The 22,440-nt window shown below is 33.8% G+C and overlaps 4 protein-coding genes across 4 annotated transcripts; 1 reads left to right on the top strand and 3 right to left on the bottom strand.

The window, feature by feature from the left end:
* Nucleotides 1-175: 175 nt before the first annotated feature.
* LOC103854768 lies at nucleotides 176-1,046 on the bottom strand. Its single transcript, XM_033284608.1, has one exon. The coding sequence runs from the start codon at nucleotides 663-665 to the stop codon at nucleotides 288-290; it is 378 nt and encodes a 125-aa protein (XP_033140499.1). The 5' UTR covers nucleotides 666-1,046; the 3' UTR covers nucleotides 176-287.
* Nucleotides 1,047-4,388: 3,342 nt separating this feature from the next.
* LOC103854765 (flotillin-like protein 2) lies at nucleotides 4,389-6,869 on the top strand. The gene is made up of 3 exons (XM_009131725.3): nucleotides 4,389-5,025; nucleotides 5,471-6,036; nucleotides 6,257-6,869. Exons 1-3 carry the CDS (start codon nucleotides 4,665-4,667, stop codon nucleotides 6,734-6,736), a joined length of 1,407 nt encoding a protein of 468 aa, XP_009129973.1. The 5' UTR covers nucleotides 4,389-4,664; the 3' UTR covers nucleotides 6,737-6,869.
* A 37-nt stretch (nucleotides 6,870-6,906) lies between these two features.
* Nucleotides 6,907-9,943, bottom strand: LOC103854766 (G-type lectin S-receptor-like serine/threonine-protein kinase At4g11900). The gene is given in 8 exon segments (XM_009131726.3): nucleotides 6,907-7,370; nucleotides 7,481-7,628; nucleotides 7,883-8,037; nucleotides 8,040-8,125; nucleotides 8,220-8,430; nucleotides 8,812-8,951; nucleotides 9,036-9,659; nucleotides 9,738-9,943. Coding segments are annotated over 7 exon segments (1,233 nt in total). The 5' UTR covers nucleotides 9,232-9,659; nucleotides 9,738-9,943; the 3' UTR covers nucleotides 6,907-7,073.
* A 201-nt stretch (nucleotides 9,944-10,144) lies between these two features.
* Nucleotides 10,145-12,387, bottom strand: LOC103854763 (hydroxyproline O-arabinosyltransferase 1). Its single transcript, XM_009131724.3, has 8 exons — nucleotides 11,850-12,387; nucleotides 11,710-11,777; nucleotides 11,429-11,630; nucleotides 11,240-11,337; nucleotides 11,086-11,155; nucleotides 10,681-10,752; nucleotides 10,448-10,561; nucleotides 10,145-10,361 (listed from the first exon to the last, which is right to left on the bottom strand). The coding sequence occupies exons 1-8, from the start codon at nucleotides 12,270-12,272 to the stop codon at nucleotides 10,302-10,304; spliced, it is 1,107 nt and encodes a 368-aa protein (XP_009129972.1). The 5' UTR covers nucleotides 12,273-12,387; the 3' UTR covers nucleotides 10,145-10,301.
* Between the last annotated feature and the right edge of the window lie 10,053 nt (nucleotides 12,388-22,440).

Raw genomic sequence — 22,440 nt, 5'->3', positions numbered from 1 at the left:
TTCACATTTTATCAAGAAAAGTATATCTATCTAGGCACATAAGAAGATCCTATACCAAAACAAGTTGTTCTCTAAATGAATGTTCTAGTTTATAACATTAATCAATTTAGTCTATAGCCATTATTCACCTAATCACGTTTTCAAAATCTAAACTTGAAGTGGTGAATGATGAACATTAAGTTAAACACGAAACTATTATAATTAACCCTTGATTATGTTTGTATTAACATATAACAATATAATAAACAAAAATAGTTACAAAATGAGAGATAAACACCAAAAAAGTATCAAATTTTAATAACAACCGGAGCTACATACCTCTCCGGTGAAGGATTATCACCTCCCTCATCAAAATTAAGACTGTAGTTTTCAAGATCGTACGTGAAATCAACATCCCTCTTCACCTTCTTCTTCTTGCTAAAACTTCTTATAAAGTTTTTCCACTTTGGTCCCGCAATTTTCTCAGAAATCTCCTTTAGCACCTTAAGTTTCCTGCTCCACCAGCTTTCACTTCTTTCTTCCTGCAAGTTACCGCTCCAGCCACTGTCTCCTCCTCCTACTCTTCGCCACCGGAACACATGGAACCTACGGAGATACCCACACCCGCAAAGCGTCGCCGTTTCGTTGTATTCATCAGAGAGGAGATTTTCTTGATCTGTGGCCATGAAGAAAAGAGAGTGTGTTCTTGTCTATGAGAAGATACCAGACTGATATATACACAAAGGGGAGTGAGATTAGGCCACGTGGCGTTCCGGCCGTTGGATGATGTAAGTGATGGGATCTGTTATTGGACTGTTGTTTTTAATAGCGTGACGGTTGTGTGAGAGGAGTGATGGTATTATTCGCTGGCTAATTATGAAAGACAGCTGTGAAGGCGGGAGCGAAACCGTTGCTTTCTTTATTTCTTTCTTTCTTGTCTTTATGGATAGTTCTGTAATGATTTTTATTTTTTTTATTTTTTGAAATGATTTTGTTGAGTAGATAAAAGTTTGGTGCATAATAGAATATAAATCCACTGAGATTGCGTTACCTGAAAAAAGTGAAAGTGTCTCTACGATTATATATATACTAGATAGTAATCCGCGCTTTACGCGGAATAAAATGTCTATATTAATGTTGAAATGATATATTATGATTATGTATAACATAAGATATACTTTAAGCGATAGTTAGATAGAACTAAAGGTATAATGGGTACACTAATATTAAAATTTGATATATGGTGTTTGCATTTGAGAAGAAGCTTTGGAAAATATTTTTTTTTTTCGCTTATCACGTTGTAATAGTTATGGATTTAGGGATTTAATAAATAAAATCGAAAAAAATATGGATCAATAACATATTATAAACAAAACAATAACTGTGTGAAACAAAAAAAGTATAGCTTTTTTAAATTCAGAAAACATAGTTGCATAATAAAAAAAATGAAAGTTATTCGATCTTCTAAATTGTAAAGGTTGTTCTGGATGTGACCAGCATGTGAGACTTGCTGGTGGTTCGTTCCTGAAATTTTTCCTCATTTTCAAAGTCGTCTAATGCAGAGCTCCCATGGCGGTGAAGGTGGTGACACTCGAATGCTTATATTGCTTGTTCGAGAAGACTAATACACTAAACTGAGACGATTTACAGTGATTCAATCTCCTCGAAACAGATATCACCTCATCGAGCAGTAACAAAATCGAGTATGACACATTTATCTAGAAATATATTTTCAACGTCCTCTTTCAGTAATGAGAGACGGTTCTCAAGAACGCGAATGCTCTACTAAATGCATGAAGGCATGTATGGAGAAAATGGTTATTTCATTAACACTTGGCATCATACTAAAGTTTCATCATTTTGTCGTCTCTACGAATCAGTCGACTTAATGGCGATAGATCAAATGGGTTATCGTTTTTAACAGGAACATATAGAGAAATAAGGAAGCTTTATTGATGCTATGATTATATTGAGACGATTGATAAATCAACTAATCAAAGTTGAAGCTGAAGGTTTATCATTTAAAAGTGTTCGTCGAGAAAAATAATGATAAAGATGGTATGAAGTTTTTTTTAAAGGAATGTTAGTGTGAACGCATTAAATTTACAGTTTTGGTAAGAAGCGTTCTCTGCATGACACCTAAACGTTTTACTAAATAAAAGCTTCTCGTAAAGCCACGTCACCACGTCACATTCCTTGCCAATAAACTTTTATGGTAAGTTTTAAAAGTGCTTCTCCTTTAATATATAGGAGATATATATATATATATATATATATTTTAACTAGTATATTCGGCTATGTCGAGATATTAACAAAAAATATCAAAAAGTACTTTCAAAATTGATTACACAGACGATGTTAAAAGTAATGTTTGCTTGTGGTGATAATGTACTTTTAACATCTAGCGAATTTCTTATTTAATAAATGATTTGTAATATTATATATATATATATATTGTTTGAGATAATTTATAAATAATATGAAATTAATATGTAAAAATATCCAAGTATATAATAGTGGTGTTTAATGAGAGAAATAAATAACAAATTTGAGTGATGATAAGTAACAAGACAATAGAGAAAGTGATAAGACAAAAATTAAGGAGGCTGACAGCTTGGCAAATGATGATTAGTCGTTGGGTTAAACCAAACTAATTCACAATATAAAAAGGTTGTCCATGTTGTCTAATCTTCGCTATAACGATGACTCACTAAATCAGTGATCATTACAATTAATCATTATGTTTGTGTCCTTGTAGCGTCATAAGAAAGATTGCATCATGAACATTCTTTTTGTTTATAGATGGATAAGTTCTCAATACCTTCGTCCAAAAAAAAGTTCTCAATACCAATCCATAGTAAGTGAATCGAGCTAGTTTTATATGTAGCAAAGTAAAAATTCATACAAAACTTGAATAGATAATGTTACTCTCAAAGGAATATAATTTTGGTAAACAGGACACAAAAGTCGAAAAAGAAATAAGAATCGTAAGATAGTGGCAAAAATGTGTACACTGCGTACTATATTAGACGAAATTTAAACTAAGTTTGTATTTATTTTGTTAAAATCATTGTAACCATTGTCTTTTGAGATTTTCATATATCCACGAAATAAAAATACAGTAGCGTTGAAGTTAATACCGTTTCATAGCGTTACCCTGCCCAAGTCCAACAACCATGCTCAGGTGAAGTCTAAACTGATTGTCCAGACTTAATACCCGTGTCATAGATTACACTATTTTTAGGTCGAAAACTTATTTCATCTTCTTCTACGACATCCCACAAATCTTGTTTTGCATAAAGTGATCACACTCGTACTCTTTTACCCACGTTTGTTTTTGCATCTTACATTTTTTACGGCTGCTTTAAAATTTAAACTACTTTAAGCTGTAGTTCAAAAAAAAAAAACTACTTTAAGCTATTACCAATACAATGAATTTAATAGATTTCATACATCTTTCAATTACAGATATTATTAATTTCTACGTTTCCTTATAACAAAAGATTTCATACTAAATTAATCAAAGATTTCATACTAAATCAAATAATCTATGTACAGCAAAATGAATTCGCAGCTTTCTGTTATGAATAATTTATTGTTAAGATCTGCCACAATCTATACGTTACCTAATTAAGTATATTGAAATAAATTATAATAGGCTTAATTAATAAGGAGAGGAAATCTTTAAATAGTACAATATTCGAACAAAATAAATTTATCAATAAAAAAACTCCTATTAGGCTATTACCACTAAAAACATTCAATTAAGGGCTTGACTGGTTCAACCGCAGCGATTGCGGTTGCGGTTGCGGGAGTTTGCGGATGCGGGTGGTTGCGGTTTCTAGCGGTTTTAAGAGATTTGTACGACTGGTTCTGCGGTTAAAAATTGGTGCGTTTGCGGGATACTTATGACTGGTTAACTACAAAGTGCAGCAGCGGTTAAATAATAAATTAACAATATTTACATTTTATACAATTATAAAAATATCAAAAATAATAATATTATAATAAATATAAAAGTTATATTTAGAAAGTTATAGTTTAATTTTTTTAAAAATATAGAAAATATTTTTATTTTAAAGTTTTATAATATTAATTAAAATTTAATAGATATATTTTAGCATTTTTATAATTCTAATTTAATTTTTTTATTGAATATTTTTATTTTTGTATTTATATTGTTTTGGAAAAAAAGAAATTTTTTTTATCCTCCCGCAACCGCCCGCAACCGCAAACGCTAGCTGGAACGAGCTTTTGAATTTATGAGGTTCAGAGCGATTTGGAGCGGTTTGGAACGGTTTGAGCGATTGTTGCAAAACGCCAACAACCGCTACCAACCGCAAAAGCTGCGTTTGCGGGTGGTAGCGGGAAAACCAGTCATGCCCTTAACAGCCATATTTAACCCGATAAAACGTTCAAGCCGCCTAAACTGGCGCTCTCAGCTGGTCTTGTTCAATTTTTTTATTTATTATTTTAAAAAATACACCAAAAATAAAATATTGTGTACTTTCTTGGAAACGGGTTGATTTATAAATTACTCGGTTACAGACACATTTTACGACTATATATATAAATCATTACGACGGCTTTACATCATATAGCAAACAGTTCCTCACGAAACCTAAAATCATATACAAAGAAGCTACAAACTCTCTCTCGGAAAAAACCCTAACAAGATCCTAGAGATGTTCAGGGTTGCTAGAGCTTCACAGTACCTAGCGATCACTGGTGCTGGTATCGAAGACATCAAGCTCTCCAAGAAATCATGGGTGTTTCCATGGCAATCTTGCACCGTCTTCGACGTTTCTCCGGTCAACTACACTTTCAAAGTCCAGGCCATGAGCGCTGAGAAGCTCCCTTTCGTTCTCCCCGCCGTCTTCACCATCGGACCTCGCGTAGACGACCCTGAAGCGCTGATTCTGTACGCTAGGCTTATTTCGCCTCACGCCAATGGATCCAACCACGTCCATGAGCTTGTTGAAGGTGTTATCGAAGGAGAGACTCGTGTCCTCGCTGCCTCCATGACCATGGAAGAGATCTTCAAAGGTAACCCCACACGCATTTGCTCATCTATAACCGGTCTCCAAAAAATATGAAGTTATTAGGTGATTTGAGTGTGTTGATTGTTGAATGCGTCAACTTTGGCTAAAGAGTCTTTTGTTCTAGAGCAAATAACACATTTGCTTTCACCCCTAAATTTTAAAGAACTATTATACATAAGTTAGTGTTAAAAATATTATACATAAGTTACATGGCTCAAAAATATAAATAAATTTTATTAAAAATCCTAAATCTCATATTCGACCATGTTTGATTCAGTCTGGATTTAAATTATGCAAAACAGTTTCAACTGGTAAAACAATCTTAAGAAGTTATTAGGTTATGTCCGTATATAGAGCTCTATGTTCTCATCATTACACACTGTGCATGTTTGTTAGATACATTTTATGAACTATATGGTTAAAAAGACTTCTATTTTATGGATTTGAAGGGACAAAGGATTTTAAGAAGGAGGTGTTTGATAAGGTTCAACTAGAACTAGACCAGTTCGGTCTCATAATTTACAATGCTAACGTGAAGCAGCTCGTTGATGTGCCTGGACATGAGTACTTCTCTTACTTGGGTCAGAAAACTCAAATGGAAGCAGCAAATCAAGCGAGGATCGATGTATCTGAGGCCAAGATGAAGGGAGAGATAGGTGCTAAGGAACGTAACGGGCTTACTATTCAGAACGCAGCTAAAATTGATGCGGAGTCAAAGATCATAATGATGCAGAGGCAAGGAGAAGGGACAAAGGAAGAGATCAAAGTGAAGACTGAGATTAAAGTGTTTGAGAATCAGAAGGAAGCTGATGTGGCTAAGGCCAATGCTGAGCTTGCTATGAAGAAAGCTGCGTGGGATAGGGATGCTCAGGTTGCTGAGGTTGAAGCAACGAAAGCAGTGGCTTTGAGAGAAGCTGAGCTTCAGACAGAGGTTGAGAAAATGAATGCGTTGACTCGGACAGAGAAGCTCAAGGCTGAGTTCCTTAGCAAAGCAAGTGTTGAGTATGAAACAAAGGTATGTATATATATTCTCTTATTCTTTATTTTTTTGGTCAACCGCCCATATACTTAAACCAAATTTTTTGGTCAGTAAAAAAATTATTCCGAGAAATACTTCTATCTAACCGTGTCTAATTTATACTTCTTTTGCTATTAAATCCGCACTGGCATTTTTTATTTTATGAACATGAATCTAGATGTTTTCAATCTGACATTATTGCTGTCTACAACACAAGGTTCAAGAAGCAAACTGGGAACTATACAACAAGCAGAAGCAAGCAGAGGCGGTTCTATACGAGAAGCAAAAGGAAGCCGAGGCACAGAGAGCTGCAGCAGACGCATCATTCTACACAAAGCAGAAAGAAGCAGAAGGACTTGTTGCTTTAGCAAGTGCTCAGGGGACTTACCTCAGAACCCTCCTAGACGCTCTTCACAATGACTATTCTGCACTGAGAGACTTCCTGATGATTAACAATGGTTCTTATTTGGAGATTGCTAAGATTAACGCCATTGCGGTTAAGGACTTGCAGCCCAAGATTAGCGTTTGGAACCATGGTGGTGAACAGGGGATTGGTGGTGGTAGTGGTAGTGGGAACGCTATGAAGGATATAGCTGGACTTTACAAGATGTTGCCTCCGGTTCTTGATACGGTTTATGAGCAGACTGGGATGCAGCCACCGGCTTGGATCGGTACGCTAGCTGCTGCAGAGTCTTAAGCAAGAAATGTCGCCTCAACACTTCTGAGTTTTGAGGTTTGGATAATGGCATGGTGTGGTCGTTTTACTTGTGGTTGAAGATACAAAACTTGCCTTTGTCAAGAATTTGAAGTGTGTTGTTTTTTTCCTTTAATTTATTTTCATAGTATATGTTAAAATTATAATAAAAATGAGAGTCAAATAACAAACATAATAGGGAAAAAATATCTGCAATATGTAAAATTAAGTTGTGAAAGCCACTTTATTCAATGAAACAAGAACCACAAGACTCCAATGCCTGAAGATGATCACAGATTACTAATATATGTTTTGGGTTTGAGCTGGTTTAATTTATTGCTCATCGTGCTTCCATTGTTGTCTGTGTCGCTTCGTTTATCGAGAACGCACAGTGAGACATTAACCGCTGGTCGTTGTTCAACGCATTTGTGAAGGTTGGCTGTTTTGGATACTGGAGATGGTGGTCATTGTTGAACATATAACCAATTTGTGAAATTGTGGGTCTGTCCTTAGGATGGTCTTGAACACAAAGAAGTGCAATGTGAATGCATCGCATTGCCTCTTTTGAAGAATATGAATCACCTAATGCTTCATCTACAATGCTAACACCCTTTGTGTCACACCAAGATTGCCATGCCTGAATTTGTATTAAACAATATACATTGGGATATCTCTTTTTAATAATAGAAAAAATAAAAAAACAATATAGATTGTCAATGTTAAGTGAAATGTATAGAAAACACTTACATAATTAATGAGACTGTTGTGATCGTTATGAACAAACTTGTTCGCCTTTTTGCCTGATATAATCTCTAATAACAGAACTCCAAAGCTATATATATCAGATTTTTCTGAAATTATTCCGCCCCAGCCATATTCCGGTGACATATAGCCGCTGAAATTAATTCACGTGAAGAAAGTTAATCCTAAATATATGTCTTAATTGTATTATTTCATTTATATATTCGCTATACATTTTTTATCAAACATAAATTATTTTAAAACTTTATATTTGTGTTTATAAAGCACTCTCCCTTCTCTCTACTTGAAAAAAAAACAATTTGTCGTAGCTCTTGTTAGCGTTGTGATTAATAGAAAAACTATTAGCATGTAAATACAAACACAAACTCAATTTTTTAAAACACTTACTATGTTCCAATGATCCTTTGGGTATTGTCATCGATCTGTTTGCAATCGAAAATCCTAGCAGTTCCAAAATCAGAGATTTTAGGATTCATCTCATCGTCCAGAAGAATGTTGCTTGACTTAAGATCTCGATGGATTATCTTGAGATGTGAGTCTAGTCTTCATGCAAATATCGAAGTCCTCTTGTTGTCCCATTTATTATATTCATACGTTTCTCCCAATCCAATTCCCTACTCTTAATAGAATCTACAAGAACCAAAACAAAAAGAAATAAAGAAAATATACTACCACGTTTTAGATCAATTTAATATTGGTTAATGACTTCGCATTCATAACTTACCAAAGAGGAAAGCATCAAGGCTCTTATTAGACATGTACTCGTATATAAGGAGTTTCTCGTCTTCTTCCATGCAGTGTCCTAAAAGTCTCACTAGGTTCCTATGTTGAAGCTTGTTGACCAAATCCACTTCGTTCTTGAACTCGTTCAGACCTTGGTTTGACCTTTTTGAAAGCCTTTTGATTGCCACATCCACTCCATTTGGTAGCTTTGCCTAACATTTCAAGATCACTTAGCAAAAACATATTTATTTTCTTTTAAAAATGGTCCTCAGTGAACTTGACCGGCTACAACCATAATGCAAGACCGAATCTGAGACTTAGGAAACTATAACATTTAAAGGTTAATTTTCATATAATTTTTTCTGACAATTTGAAAGCCATGCGACTTATGCTTTAATAACTTAATAACTCTTTAAATTTAGGGAACGAGACGATAAAACATTCGGCTGTGACTAGAACCGGCCATAACCACATGAGGAAACTACAAGATTCTTTTGTCATTAAATCAGTAATGGGATTTTAGGTACTAAGCCTTATTGCTTGGAAACAAAACATAAATCAGATTGTTTTTACTTGAATATTGGTTTTAGTACCTTATAGACTGGACCAAAACCACCTTCCCCGATCTTGCAGTCCTCAGAGAAACCATTGGTCGCTCTTATTATTGTATGTAGACTTAGGTCACACATCCCTTCTCCATCACCATCCTCTGTTTCAGTAGTATCTGCTTCAGCTTCAGTAAACAAACCAAAAAAATGTACAAAAATAAACAAACTCTGTATAGTGAAAACAGCTTCTACAAATATCAATCTCAAACCTTTTTGTGCTCTTGTTCTGCGCCGAGATGAAAAGTAACAACAACACGAACCAACAAGAAATGCAGCGGCAGCTACTGATGTTAGTACACTGGCTAGTACAATGGTTGCGGTTTTGTAATGTTTTGTTGCTCCTTTATTCTCTAGACGCATTTGTGACAGATTATTCATGCCCTCGTATGACCATGACATTGACATATATACAAATTGGCTACGTTCTGACTTTATCTGTATGTTCTGAAGAGGAAAACTCCTGTCTCGTGCGAAATTAGGAATGCATTCACAAGAGACCTGCTATGTTTTCCCATTACATAACCTAAACGACCCACAGTAACTATAAACCATACATCTTTGGTCGGATACATAGCACGGGCCACTCGACCAACATGATTTAGATCCATTTGAAACCATGACGATGAGAGTGTTTCTTGTTTTATGGTCCACCTTGAGAGAGTAGTGACCCGGGGATGGATCTTTGATGCTATTCCACGAGATGAGACATTGTGGAACATCAAAACTCTGCCACAACTTGGTAGATGTTGAAGTAAGCCCATCTCCCGTAGCTACATAATCGTTATCACGTAGAAGACTGGCCACCCAATCTTCTAGTACCTCAATAGAATCATCTTGAAGAAGAAATTTACATTTGAGTTTTTAAAGAAGATTTAAGTATTAAGTGGAATTGAAGAAGTAATTAGGCATACCTGGTTCTGGTGTGAAGAGACCAAGTTCGTAAACATCACCACTAGAACCAATGGTTTGGTATCCTGAAAGAGATCTATTGGTAGAGATTCTGTCAGAAGAAACCTCCCAAAATTGGAGATAGAGGAACATCATTAAGAATCCTTGGAAGATGGCGAACGCATTCTTATTGCAGGTGTCCATGTTCATATGAACCACAAGTTAAAAGGATTGTGTAGCAACATTTTAGTAGTTACACAATTAAATAGCCTCCTTCTAACATGCGAGTCAACCAAGTGTGGCACGTTGAAAAGTAAGAGCAGAAAACAAAGTGGGACACTTGGAATATTTTGTTCGCATTAACTGCCGCTGGCGTCTATGTCGGATGCTCCATGTATTTCTTTTTGTAGTTCTGAAATGTTGTACTAAGAATACAGCAAAACCTAGTAAAGACCAGTAATGAGAAATGTAAAACGCCAGAAAAGGCTTTGTTTGAGAAGCTATATATCTTACAAACGTAATCACAAGAGAAATGATCAACATATAGATGAGATATCTATTCAATAATAAACAGTTCTCTCTAGTCTCTATTCTCCCCAGTTTGGAATATTTGCAGTGGCTTCATTCACCATCTTCACCAATGTTACCTGCCAATACATCAATGAAGAAAACTGAGCTCTGTTTTGTAATGATATCTAGACATGTTACGGTGTAATCATAGGTAAATGCATACCACACTCTGTGAAACACCAGGTGGAGGCATTGTGAGGTTCCTTGGTGGCGGTGTGCTATCATACGATCTTTTGTCAAATCTCCATTCCCCAACCTTCCCGTAGGTTAACTTACCCTGAAATCACAACAACCGTGATTACATTAGAAACTCATGCCAATCTCAGTTATCAAATTTGTATTTATTATATTTTGTCTCCTTTTTTTAAATGTCAAATCAGAACTCAAAATCTTTACCTTCATATCATAGTCACATCCATAAGTGTAGTGTATGATGTACTTGTCACCAACCTCTGTGTCCCATGGAGGCTGATTCATTAACACAACACACAACCAAACCAAAGTCCAACATCTCTTTAGTTAATGCATAAAAAATCTTACTTATGTAATAAGCAACAGTACATAGACTTTATGGGGTCACTGAGACATGGACACACTCTAGAATCTAAAGATTACAATTTATTGGAATACTGCAACTAAATTATTAATTTTGCAATGTACTTGTTCACAAATATAGTAAGAATATTATTTTGCATAAGCATGGTGACCACACTTTTAGCCCCTTTAATCATAGAAACATGCCTAAAAACAATATACAAGTTTTACCAAATGCAAAACAAAAATGTGTGTATAAGGTTTTACCTGAATCATGAAGTCTTTGTGTAAAATATTGCTAACACCATGCAATGCAGATGATACAGCATAAGCATACCTATACACAAAACATAACACAAATTACCATCTGAACAGCGATTCTTATAAAAAAAAAAAACTCAGTTTATCAAAAGATTAGTACATTTCAAGAACCCAACCAAAAGCCTTGTCAGCTTCAGGATCCTTCTTCATAGCCAAAGAAACATTCATCCAAGTTGGAGCAATCTTCTTCAAAGCTTCCTACAAAAAACCATTAAACATACAAACCTTTAGAGATATGCCCTTTAAAACCTTATCCCAAACTCTTCATGAACAAAGAAAAAAAGCAAACCTTTCCGACAATGACAGGAGAGTTCCCAATAGGATCAATATCAGTCACAGGCCCTCTCTCTTCCGGATAATACTTCCTCAACACCTTCTCATACTTCTTCGGTTCGATATAAAAAAAAGGAAACGCAGCTCCATACCCATCTTTAGCTAGGTTCGGTATAGGTTTCACAATGAGGTGATCAGGCTCCGACATAAGTATATAACTGCCACACAACAACATCACACTCTTTAGTTAATACACCAAACAAAGTGTTTCAAACAAACACAAAGGCATGATCTTACTCTTCTTTAATGTCAGCTTGTTGAAGCCACTGCACAAACGCCCATGGTCTGTTCAACACAACATAACCCTGCGTTCCGACAAAACCCTCAAAATCAATGTCCGAAATTAAAAAAAATAAAAATCAAAACTTTGACTTTACCTGATCCGTTCCAGGTGGTAAAGGCTGAGCGACGAAAGTGGGAATCTCATCCATGTACTGATCCGGTTTACCGTTATGCAAGATCCGGGTGAACCCGCCCATTTCGGATCCGGGTCCGGCGGAAGCTCGGATCTTTTTGAACCAGTAGTACATGACTCTGCATTGCCACGTGTTGTAGACTGAGTCGGAGGCTGTGACGGCCGTGTGGAAGAGCCTTCGCTTTCTCTCGTTGTTTCCTCGGATCCTGGATCCGCCACGTGGCAGCTCGATGACTGGGTCAATGATGGATGAGGAGGAAGAGGAGGAGGAGGGGAAGCCTTGCTTGAGAGGAGTGTTGGAGGAGATGATGATGTTGTATGTGATGAGAGCGACGGAGAGGGTAATGAGGAGTGGGTAGAACAGAGTTGTTCCACCGCAACCCATTTTTTGAGATTTAGAGAGAGAGCAGAGAGTTGTTCAAAGTCGTCGTCTTTCTTTCTCTTCTTCTTCTTCTAAGTAGTTGTTGGTGATGATGATTGTAGGAGAAGACCAACAATAAAGGCTGACTTTTTTTTTTTTCTATTTCGGTTTATGGTTTGGGTGTGGTTAAGTTGTGAATTGATTTTGGTTCGGTCAGTTTAAAATTTGGATGTGATTTTGGTTTGGTCAGTTTAAAACACACGGGTGTGATTTTTTGTTTTGATGTGTAAAATTGGTTAACCGTTAAAAATAATAATTGGTTATCAGTTATATTCGGTGCGGGTTTAAATATTTTTAATTAAAATAATTGAACCATTTGTTTCAGTTCGGGTATTACATAGTTAAATTATCCAAACTTTGTCTACAAATAACCAAAAATACTTATTAAATATTTAATTTCAAAAAAATCCAAGCTTTCAAAATATGGATCAAAATCTAGTAATTAATTAAGAGAACAACATATGAATGTTATTGGTTAGTATTGTTAGACACTTAAGGAAAACACGATTTTGATAATATTCATTTGCTTAATTCAAGTAAATAAATTTATGTGTATTTTTTTTTGACAGGAAACATTTACACTCATATTGACCCTGTAAACCAAATTGGTAACTCTGCATCCATGTGAACGACGAAAGACGGTTGTTTCCTACCACTCCGTGCTAAGCTATCCGCCCGTAGGTTCTCCGTCCGTGGTACATGAACGATGTCTGAGTTGAAAAAACTTCTTCTCAAAAGCTTTATGTCCTCCAGGTAACTTCCAAATGCTGGTCATTCTTTTCGTTTTGAAACCATTTTCACCAATTGAGAACAATCCGTTGCAAACGTAACCTCAGACTGTCTTAAATTCTTCATACATTCCATTGCCCAAATTAATGCCTCCACCTCCGAATGGAGAGGTGAAAGACATGTCCTTACATTCCTGGCCCCTAGTAAACCATCAAATCCTGGTAAAGTGCTATACCAGCCTTGTCCTGAAAATAATTCCTTATCCTTCCATGAACCATCTATGAAGCACCATCGTCTTAAGTTCGGTTCTGTGGATCTGTTCTGGACCTGATGTTCCCTCATTTGATTCTTGGCTACCTGTGCCTCAGCCCACAGTGTCGATTCCAATTCTGTTATTTTCAATGTATCCGTTGGGTCAATATCCAGATTGCTAAACACTTTGTTGTTCCGACCTTTCCATATATACCATAATATCCATGCAAACTGGTGGTCATCCATCTTTGGATTGACTCTCCAGAATAGATAATCCATATTGGCGAAAAAAGAACTACTAGGGAAAATATTGGGATTCGATGGTATCTTAGATAAAGCCCAGACTTGACGTGCTGGAGGACATTCAAAAAACACATGGTTGATTGATTCCTCCGAGTCTCCACAGCGAGCACAACATATATCTCCTTGTATTCCCCTAGTTTGTAGATTTTTTATCACCGCTATACATCCTGAAATAATTTGCCATAAGAAATGTTAGATCTTCGGGGGACACCTTACTTTCCAGCAAAAAGCTTTTAATATATCCACCGTAGGTCCAATCAAATCTGGTGGTTTTTCTCTGTCAGGATAGACTCGTTCCACTTGATAGCCCGATTGAACCGAGTATTTCCCATTTTTTGTGAAATGCCATCCATTTCTATCTTCCATCGTAATTCTACTTAATGACAGTGTTTTATATTTTAATGACAGTGTTTTATATTTTATTATTTTCAGAATAAATATTATCTATTCATAATATTTTTATTTTATTAATTTTAAAAATAGAAACCAAAACCAAAAACAAGAAACCAAAATCTAAAACAACCATTCATGCTTTTCAAAAAACCAAAATCTACTGCAAAATCAAAAGCCAAAAACTAAAATTTAAAAACTAAAAACCAAAATTCATAAATTGTTTTGCTTTTAAAAAGTAAATACAATTTAAGTATTTAACAAAAATAATAAAGTTAGATTATTTTTTGGATGATAAATTTAGTCTGAAAACCTATATAATTGATAAAGTTGCTCTTAGGTTAGGGCTTTGGATTTTTTTTATAAACGGGTATGGCTAATTAAAAAAGACTATTCACAAATTATAAAAGAAGTTTATTTGTGTCTGGAGAGCATCTGCTTCTGCCTTACCTATAGGCTATATCATACCTATCACTTCTATCATTTCCCCAAGCCCTTCCATTTACTGCAGTGATCCCTTTGAAGACGTTATTTGGATGATTGGTAGTTGAGGATGAGGATGATCGGTAATTGCTCTAGGTTCATAGGCAGCTAAAATGAATAAAAAACAAGCAAAAATATAGAAAAAATAAGTAAAAATGTAGAGAAAAATATGGACAGTAATAAAAGGGGTTTAGTGAAATCATCCCTAGAATCCATGTATAGCTCAGATAAAAACAAAATATACTATTAATTTGTAACTGACTGATTTAGTTTCACAATTTTACATAGTTTTCTTCCAAACACCCATAGCTATACCATCACTGTCATTTATATTCATAACAAATGATTACACTCGATAGTCTACCTCTACTAAGAGTAGTTGCTATAAGTGATCTTTTCTATTGTTGGTTTTCCTCTTACAAAACCATACACATGATTTTGATCGATAGTTTACCTCTACCTCTATTTTCATGTGATTTTTTTTATAAATCATATTTAATATGTTTGTTTATATTAATACATCTATTTTAAATTACACACATTTTAGTAGCTTAGGATTTGCTATGTTTTTTTTCTAATTTTATACATATCTTAATTTATTTTAAATCTTCATTAATTCTAACACTTGCAAAACTTTAATTAAAACATATAATCTTAAGGACAAAATAATGTTGGGCTGTATTTTTATCTGACTGTGAACATAATTGTGCTAAAACAAAAAAAAGCTCTATCTACTAAAGACATATTTGGCAAGATTTAATAAGTTTTTGAATTTAGATAGATGATCCATAAAGATATTTTTGGCGCAAATGCCAACTAACTTTTCTTTTCTAACTTAATAATGTACAAAATTCTAGACATTCTCTAGGTTATTCTTTGACGGTAAAATTGTACTCTGTATAATTGGAACTACGTTTATAAGTTAATTCAATTAATTAAACATGAATTAATGATTTCGGAATTTTATTTAAATGGAAATGATCACAATAATTTTTCAGGTACCATGTTTCGATGAAATGTATTATTATTAATAAATTGTTAAAGATATTATATTTTTGAAATTTTTATTATCAGTAAATTGAAAGTAGATAACTGATATTGTTTTGATTTTGAATGAATGCAAATATATACAAATCTCGAAATATTGGTTAAAAGATATATGTTGAAATTGGTTAAATTAAGTTTATTAGTTTAAAAAGGAATATTTCATAAAATAAAGAATCTAAAAAATATTATTTTTTAAGGTATATTCTCAATATAATAATTTATCACCTATATGAAAAATGATGTACGTTACATATACGTGCATAGTATATGTTATTACAAACGTAAAAAACTCATATATAATCGTCCACTATGTTAAAAAAATTGGTTAATAGGCATAAGTTATAGAGCTATAGGATGTGTAAATAAAGTAGTGAAATCAATTATAACATTCATATCTCAAAGTAGTATCAATTGTTAAAGAGTATTTGATATTTGTTAGACTGTGTGATTGTAGGTGACATACGTGTACAGTTGTACACAATGCCTACGATTTGAGTATTATACAAAACATGGCTTTGAAGATATTTCATGATATTTCTTATGACTAATATAATAAGATCATGAAATGTTTTGCTTAAAAATATATATATATATATATATATATTAGTCATAAGAAATATCATGAAACTAGGTGATTTGCCCGCGACGCGGGCTTAAAGATTTTCATAAATTTTTGGAAAGTTCTTTGTACACTATATTCAGTATTAAAATAAATCTTAAAATAACTCAATATTATATTTTTAATTAAATAATTAAATTTTTTTATTTGATTAATATTTAGTAATATAAATTATATGTTCAATGTTTTACTTAAATACTTTTTCAGATAACTAATTTTTTTCTCTAAAACGACACTTAATATAAAACACAGGGAGTATATATATAGAAATTATTATTTTTAATTATATTTTTAGATTTTGGATAATTAAATATTCTATTATTAATTATATAATTAATAATTTTATTTAATTAATATTTAGTTATATAATTTATGTTTTCAAATTTTTACTAAAATACTTTTTCAGATAACAATACAATATATACAGAAATTATCTCTTTTTAAAATTATATTTTCAGATTTTGGATAACTCTTACTATTATTAATATTAATCAATTATCTAATCAAATCAATTAAAATTTCATATTTATTTTTTAATTTATTAATACATTTTATTCATTAAGGGTATAAACGATATTAACCACTCTAACTTTTAACGTGAGAGCTCGATTCCAAAAATTTTCTTTACTTGATTAATATTTAATTATATAATTTATGTTTTTAACGTTTTACTAAAATACTTTTTCAGATAACTATGCAATATATATATAGAAATTATCTTTTTTTTTAGTTATATTTTTAGATTTTGGATAATTCAATATTCTATTTTTAATTATATAATTAAGAGTTTTATTTGATTAATATTTAGTTATATAATTTATGTTTTCAAATTTTTACTAAAAGATTTTTTCAGATAATAATACAATATATACAAAGATTATCTCTTTATTAAATTATATTTTCAGATTTTGAATAATTCTTACTGTTAGTAATATTAATCAATTATCTAATCAAATTAATTAAAATTTGTTTTTATTTTTTTAATTTATTTATACATTTTGTTTATTAAAAGTATAAAAAATATTAACCACTTTAGCTTTTAACGTGAGAGCTCCGTTGTAAAAATTTACTTCGCAAATAATAGTATTGATTGTTAATTTGTTAATTGTGCTCTTCTCTAAAACAGTGATGTGCAAAGGGTTCGAGGGGCTAAGGTAAGTTTTTTTAAAAAAGCTTATTTTTAACTACATTAAAAATATTTTTCTAATACAACTGTACTAGATGTTTTGTCCGCACATGCGAGTTTAATCGTTTTACAAATATATATTAGTTTATATTTTAATAATTCAAAAATCAGCATGATAACTTATTATTTATGTTTTCAAAAACATTAAATCAAACATCAAATTATATATATATATATATATTTGACGTAAATTTAAATAAAATATATATGTTTATTATTGTACTGAAATTTTAAAAGAAAACATTCACATATTAAAAATATTTTAGTAAATATATTTATTGTAATTTAGTTAATTAATATTTAATTATAAATTGTTTATTTGTTATTTTCTAATTGTTATAACTGAAAAAATAAATTTTAGGATAACAAAACAATATATAAGAATTATCTAATTTAAACAAAATAATATTATTAATAAAAATTCGTTTTTAATTATATTTATAACTGAAAAATATGTTTTAAGATAACAACACAATGTAAAAATTATATTTTTGAAAAAAAAAATTAATATTATAAATAAAAATTTGTTTTTGATTATATAGTTAATTATAGATAAATTCATTAAGGGTAGTATAGATGTTAACCGCTCTAACTTTTAACGTGAGAGCTTCGTTGCAAAAATTTACTTCGCAAATAATAGTATAGATATATTAATTATAAATTGTTTATTTGTTATTTGTTAACTATTATAATTGAAAAAATAAATTTTAAGATAACAACACAATATATAAGAATTATCTTATTTAAAAAAATTAATATTATTAATAAAAATTCGTTTTTAATTATATTTATAACTGTAAAATATGTTTTAAGATAACAACACAATGTAAAAATTATCTTTTTGAAAGGAAAATTAATATTATTAATAAAAATTCGTTTTTAATTATATTTGTAACTGAAAAATATGTTATAAGATAACAACACAATGTAAAAAATATCTTTTTGAAAAAATTAATATTATAAATAAAAATTTGTTTTTGATAATATAGTTAATTATAGATAAATTCATTAAGGGTAGTATAGATATTAATCGCTCTAACTTTTAACGTGAGAGCTCCGTTGCAAAAATTTACTTCGCAAATAATAGTATAGATGTGGTCATAACATCCCTTAAACAATAAAACAAAATATTTTGTATAGTATTGGTATTTATAATTAAATGTGAATAGCATAAATCTGTAATCTTCATATAAAAAAAGATGGTGTTCGAATTGTATTGATATGGACTTGTAATATTAATAATCTATAATATGCTAGAAGGAAAATAAGATCATCATCATCTAGCATATCGGCGTCAATCTTTAATTTAAAGTGAATGAAAGAAGATCCTTTTGCTCTCTCTTCTTTTTTTTTTTTTTGAACTTAATTTCATATTTAAATTGCATGAGAATGAAAAAAGATACAGCCCAAAGGCAGAGTATTTGAGCAACAGCCAAGCCCAGTATTTTTCAACTCAAAGATCATAAAAGCCAATTATGGTAGTGGCCCAAAAGCCCAAGGAGAAGAAGCACTTTAGGAAATTAGAAGATCCAGTAGATGCAGCTTTGCCAGGTAAGAAGAAATTAAGTAGTCTATCTCGCGTAGGGCATCTGTTGAGGATGAAGAGCCAGCAGAGAAAGGAATGTTTTGGTATTCCTCCAGCGATCCAAATAATATTTTCCCAAGGCATCGCTACTCCTTGACCAGATAAGACTTCGTAAACATGTCGAAGAGATTTTACCTTCTAACTCCCATTCGTAATAATCTTCATATGATGACAATTCCAGGGTGGTAAGGAACACTTGAAGCTGCAGCTGTTTGTCAGAGCGAGGGTGTGGAAGTATCCAGTGATTGTCCGTGAAGAGCGAGGACAGCGTTGCATCTGCTTGCTTGTATCCCAAGAGAGAAGTTTGAGTCGTTGGCCAAAAAATTCTTCAGGGAGCCAAAAGGTGACCAATTGCCATTCCCAATCCTCAGCTTGATCCAATGATATATTTCTCCTCTAAGCTTGAGCAATTTGTTGACTAACCATGAGTTTCTTGAACTAGGTTGAACCGTCCAGAAAGAGTTAAGGTCTGAGCCGGCTTGAGCAATTTTGCTCTCTCTTCTTTTCTCTAGATTCTTCTGATCTCGATCTGAGCCGGCTTTCTCAGCACCGGAGCCGGTCTCTCTTTTTGTGGTTCTCTGCATGTTGCTTTGCTTGGTTTATTCTGAGCTGTGGAGTTCGCTCCTTGTCATCAAGCTTCTCTATGGTGGTTCATGACGTTTCCGCATCTTCCGGTTATTCAAAGAGAGAGTGATGAGATATATCTGAGTTCAAGAAGCAAATAGAGAGACAGCTTAGCCGCATCACAGAGACGGTAATTTCTAAATAAAAATCTTTACTTCCATGCTACGTGTATGTGCTTTTTTTATTTGTCAGTATGTATAAAAATCAGTAAGCAGCAATGCTTCTCTTGATTACCAGTAATGAATGTCTTGCGAGTTGGCTAATTAATTTCATCTATGGCGTACATCACAGGAAAATGATTTTACTGCCAATCAAGAAACATTAGATCCTCGGTGTGCTTTCCTCCCCTGGACCATATTGCAGCAGGGAACAAATGTCTAAAGCCATCCTGATACCGGAAGTTACATTCATGCGAAGGACAAGAGAAGACATTGGTCCTGCTGGTGTCTTCGGGATGTAATAACCAACCAAGAGTCTGTGAAACCAATCTTGATGTCCCACAAGAAGCACGGTGCACCGCCACTAGCAGAGAACGGAGAGAAACGGACCCCGTCCGCCTGCCAAGCAGCCAAACCAAAAGAAGGTATTGAATATACCCTTTTTCTTAGATTGATTACTAATTTATAAAAAACTGGTTAAATGTCAATCCTACCTATAGTTTCTGTCAAATAACCGGACACCAATTAATGAAAGAATAGTCATAAGCTATTTGAGATTTTAGGCTCTAACCATGATCACAAGATGAGAGAATAATTAGATACAGTTGAAATAACTGGTCAAGCACATTAGTGCAAGAATCTGTGAATCAAAGAAACCTTAAAACTTATATATGAGTATAGTTGAGTAACATGTAGACATAACTGTAAATATAATAAATTGCAACTGAGCAGTTCTTACTTTTCAGGTGAAAATTAGTTAGAGGTGGTTAGTCTTGAATTGTTTCATTAACTTACTGCTTTTGTGTGTAGGTAGCGGAACGCGCTTTATGCTCAAGGAACATGTCAGTAATTTGGTGACACAGAACAGCAGAATTTGTTTCGGTGGAGAAAAGCGTTCGTGGACGTTCTTAAGGTTTTGTCTGATACAAATCCAGATATTTTCCAACAATATTTGCGCAAAATTCAAGATCAGAAAAAGCAGAGGATACAAAGAGGAACCTGGAGACAGCTAGAGGAGATTGTTGGTTTAAAAAGACACACGTCAGCGTCGAAGTAAGAGTTCTTCTGCACTTTACGTGACACAGAAATCGGGTTTACGTTTGTTTTTCCCAGGTTCTCACGCATGAATTATAGTAGAATTTAAATGCTTGCTTGCTTCAAGTCTCCGTAGGTATAGAGATAAGGATGACATATTATAGATAGAGATAAACTCATGTTAGAGTTATCTAGATATACTCAATCCCCTTAGTTATGGGATCTCATTACTTGTATATAAACTCCACATCGTACATGAATACAACACACGCTTTATACTCATTACATGGTATCAGAGCCAGGTTCTCTGACCTATTTTTTACGCTTCCGCATCCTAATCTCTACTCTCTTCAATCGCCATTGATCATCAACAATCATGGCCACTACATCCTCTTCGTTATCTACTACTACCGCCGAAAGCAATGCTTCGGTTTCTAATCCTTATTTTCTACATCCCTCCGACAACCCTGGAGCACTAATTACTCCGGTGATTCTCAAGGGAGATAACTACTCCGAATGGGCTACAGAATTCTGGAACTCTGTTCAAGCTAAGCAGAAGATCGGATTCTTAGATGGCTCAACTATTAAACCGTTAACGAATCCCGAACTAGCTCGCTGGACCGCTGCTAACTCCATGATCGTGGGTTGGATACGCACATCCATCGATCCACCAGTACGTTCTACAGTCAGTCACGTACCTGACGCTTTTCTACTATGGGAATCTCTCAAAAGTCGCTTCTCGGTCAAGAATAGCGTGAGAAAGCATCTACTTGAGGACGAAATCACAAATTGCAAACAGAACGGTGATTCAGTCCTCACCTACTATGGTCGCTTGTCTAAACTGTGGGAAGAAATTCAAAGCTTTAAATCTTCTCACAACTGCACTTGCGAAGCTTCCTCTCACATTGAAAAAGAACGAGAGGATGCTAAGGTTCATAAGTTCCTTTTTGGGCTTGATGAATCTCGCTTCAGCTCCATACGATCTCAAATTATTGATGAAGACCCACTTCCAGATCTCAACGTCGTCTACTCACGCGTGATCAGGGCAGAACAACATCTCCTCACCATGCGTGCAACAGAACAAAAACAGGATGTAGTTGGGTTCTCCGTCAAAGCTGATTCTCCGAGTGCAAACTCAATCTCATCTACCACTTCTCCTACAGCAACTCGCAGCCGCGATCCTAACAGGTACTGCACTCATTGCAACCGGAAAGGACATGAGGCTTCGGAATGCTTCTTACTTCATGGTTACCCTGAATGGTTCGTGGAACAAGGTCGAAATTCTACTCAATCACAACGTGGACGTGGCGGTCGCAACAACACCTCTGCTGGTCGCGGTCGTGGACGTTCTAACGCAACTCGTAATGCTTTAAGCACCTTCTCTGGCAATACAGTGGCTTCATCAGATCAAATCTCAGCCTTGATCAATCTTCTACAGAACCAACAATCTCAGCTCTCTACGGAACGTATGTCTGGTAATCCGTCTCTCACTGATGTTATCATTGATACAGGTGCTTCCCATCATATGACCGGAGACATTTCACTCCTTCGTGACGTACATGAGACTCTTCCATCGATGGTGAAGTTTCCAGACGGACGTACATCAAAATCTACACTATCCGGCACTCTCTCATTGAACTCTCACTGTTCTTTGCTTGAAGTGTTATACGTTCCGGATTTTGATTGCACTTTAATCTCTGTCTCCAAACTACTCAAACAGA

Source organism: Brassica rapa, chromosome A02, assembly GCF_000309985.2.
Source record: "Brassica rapa cultivar Chiifu-401-42 chromosome A02, CAAS_Brap_v3.01, whole genome shotgun sequence".
Lineage (NCBI taxonomy): Eukaryota > Viridiplantae > Streptophyta > Magnoliopsida > Brassicales > Brassicaceae > Brassica > Brassica rapa.
The sequence above is the reverse complement of the archived record's forward strand: the minus strand, read 5'-3'. Positions and strand labels throughout refer to the sequence as shown.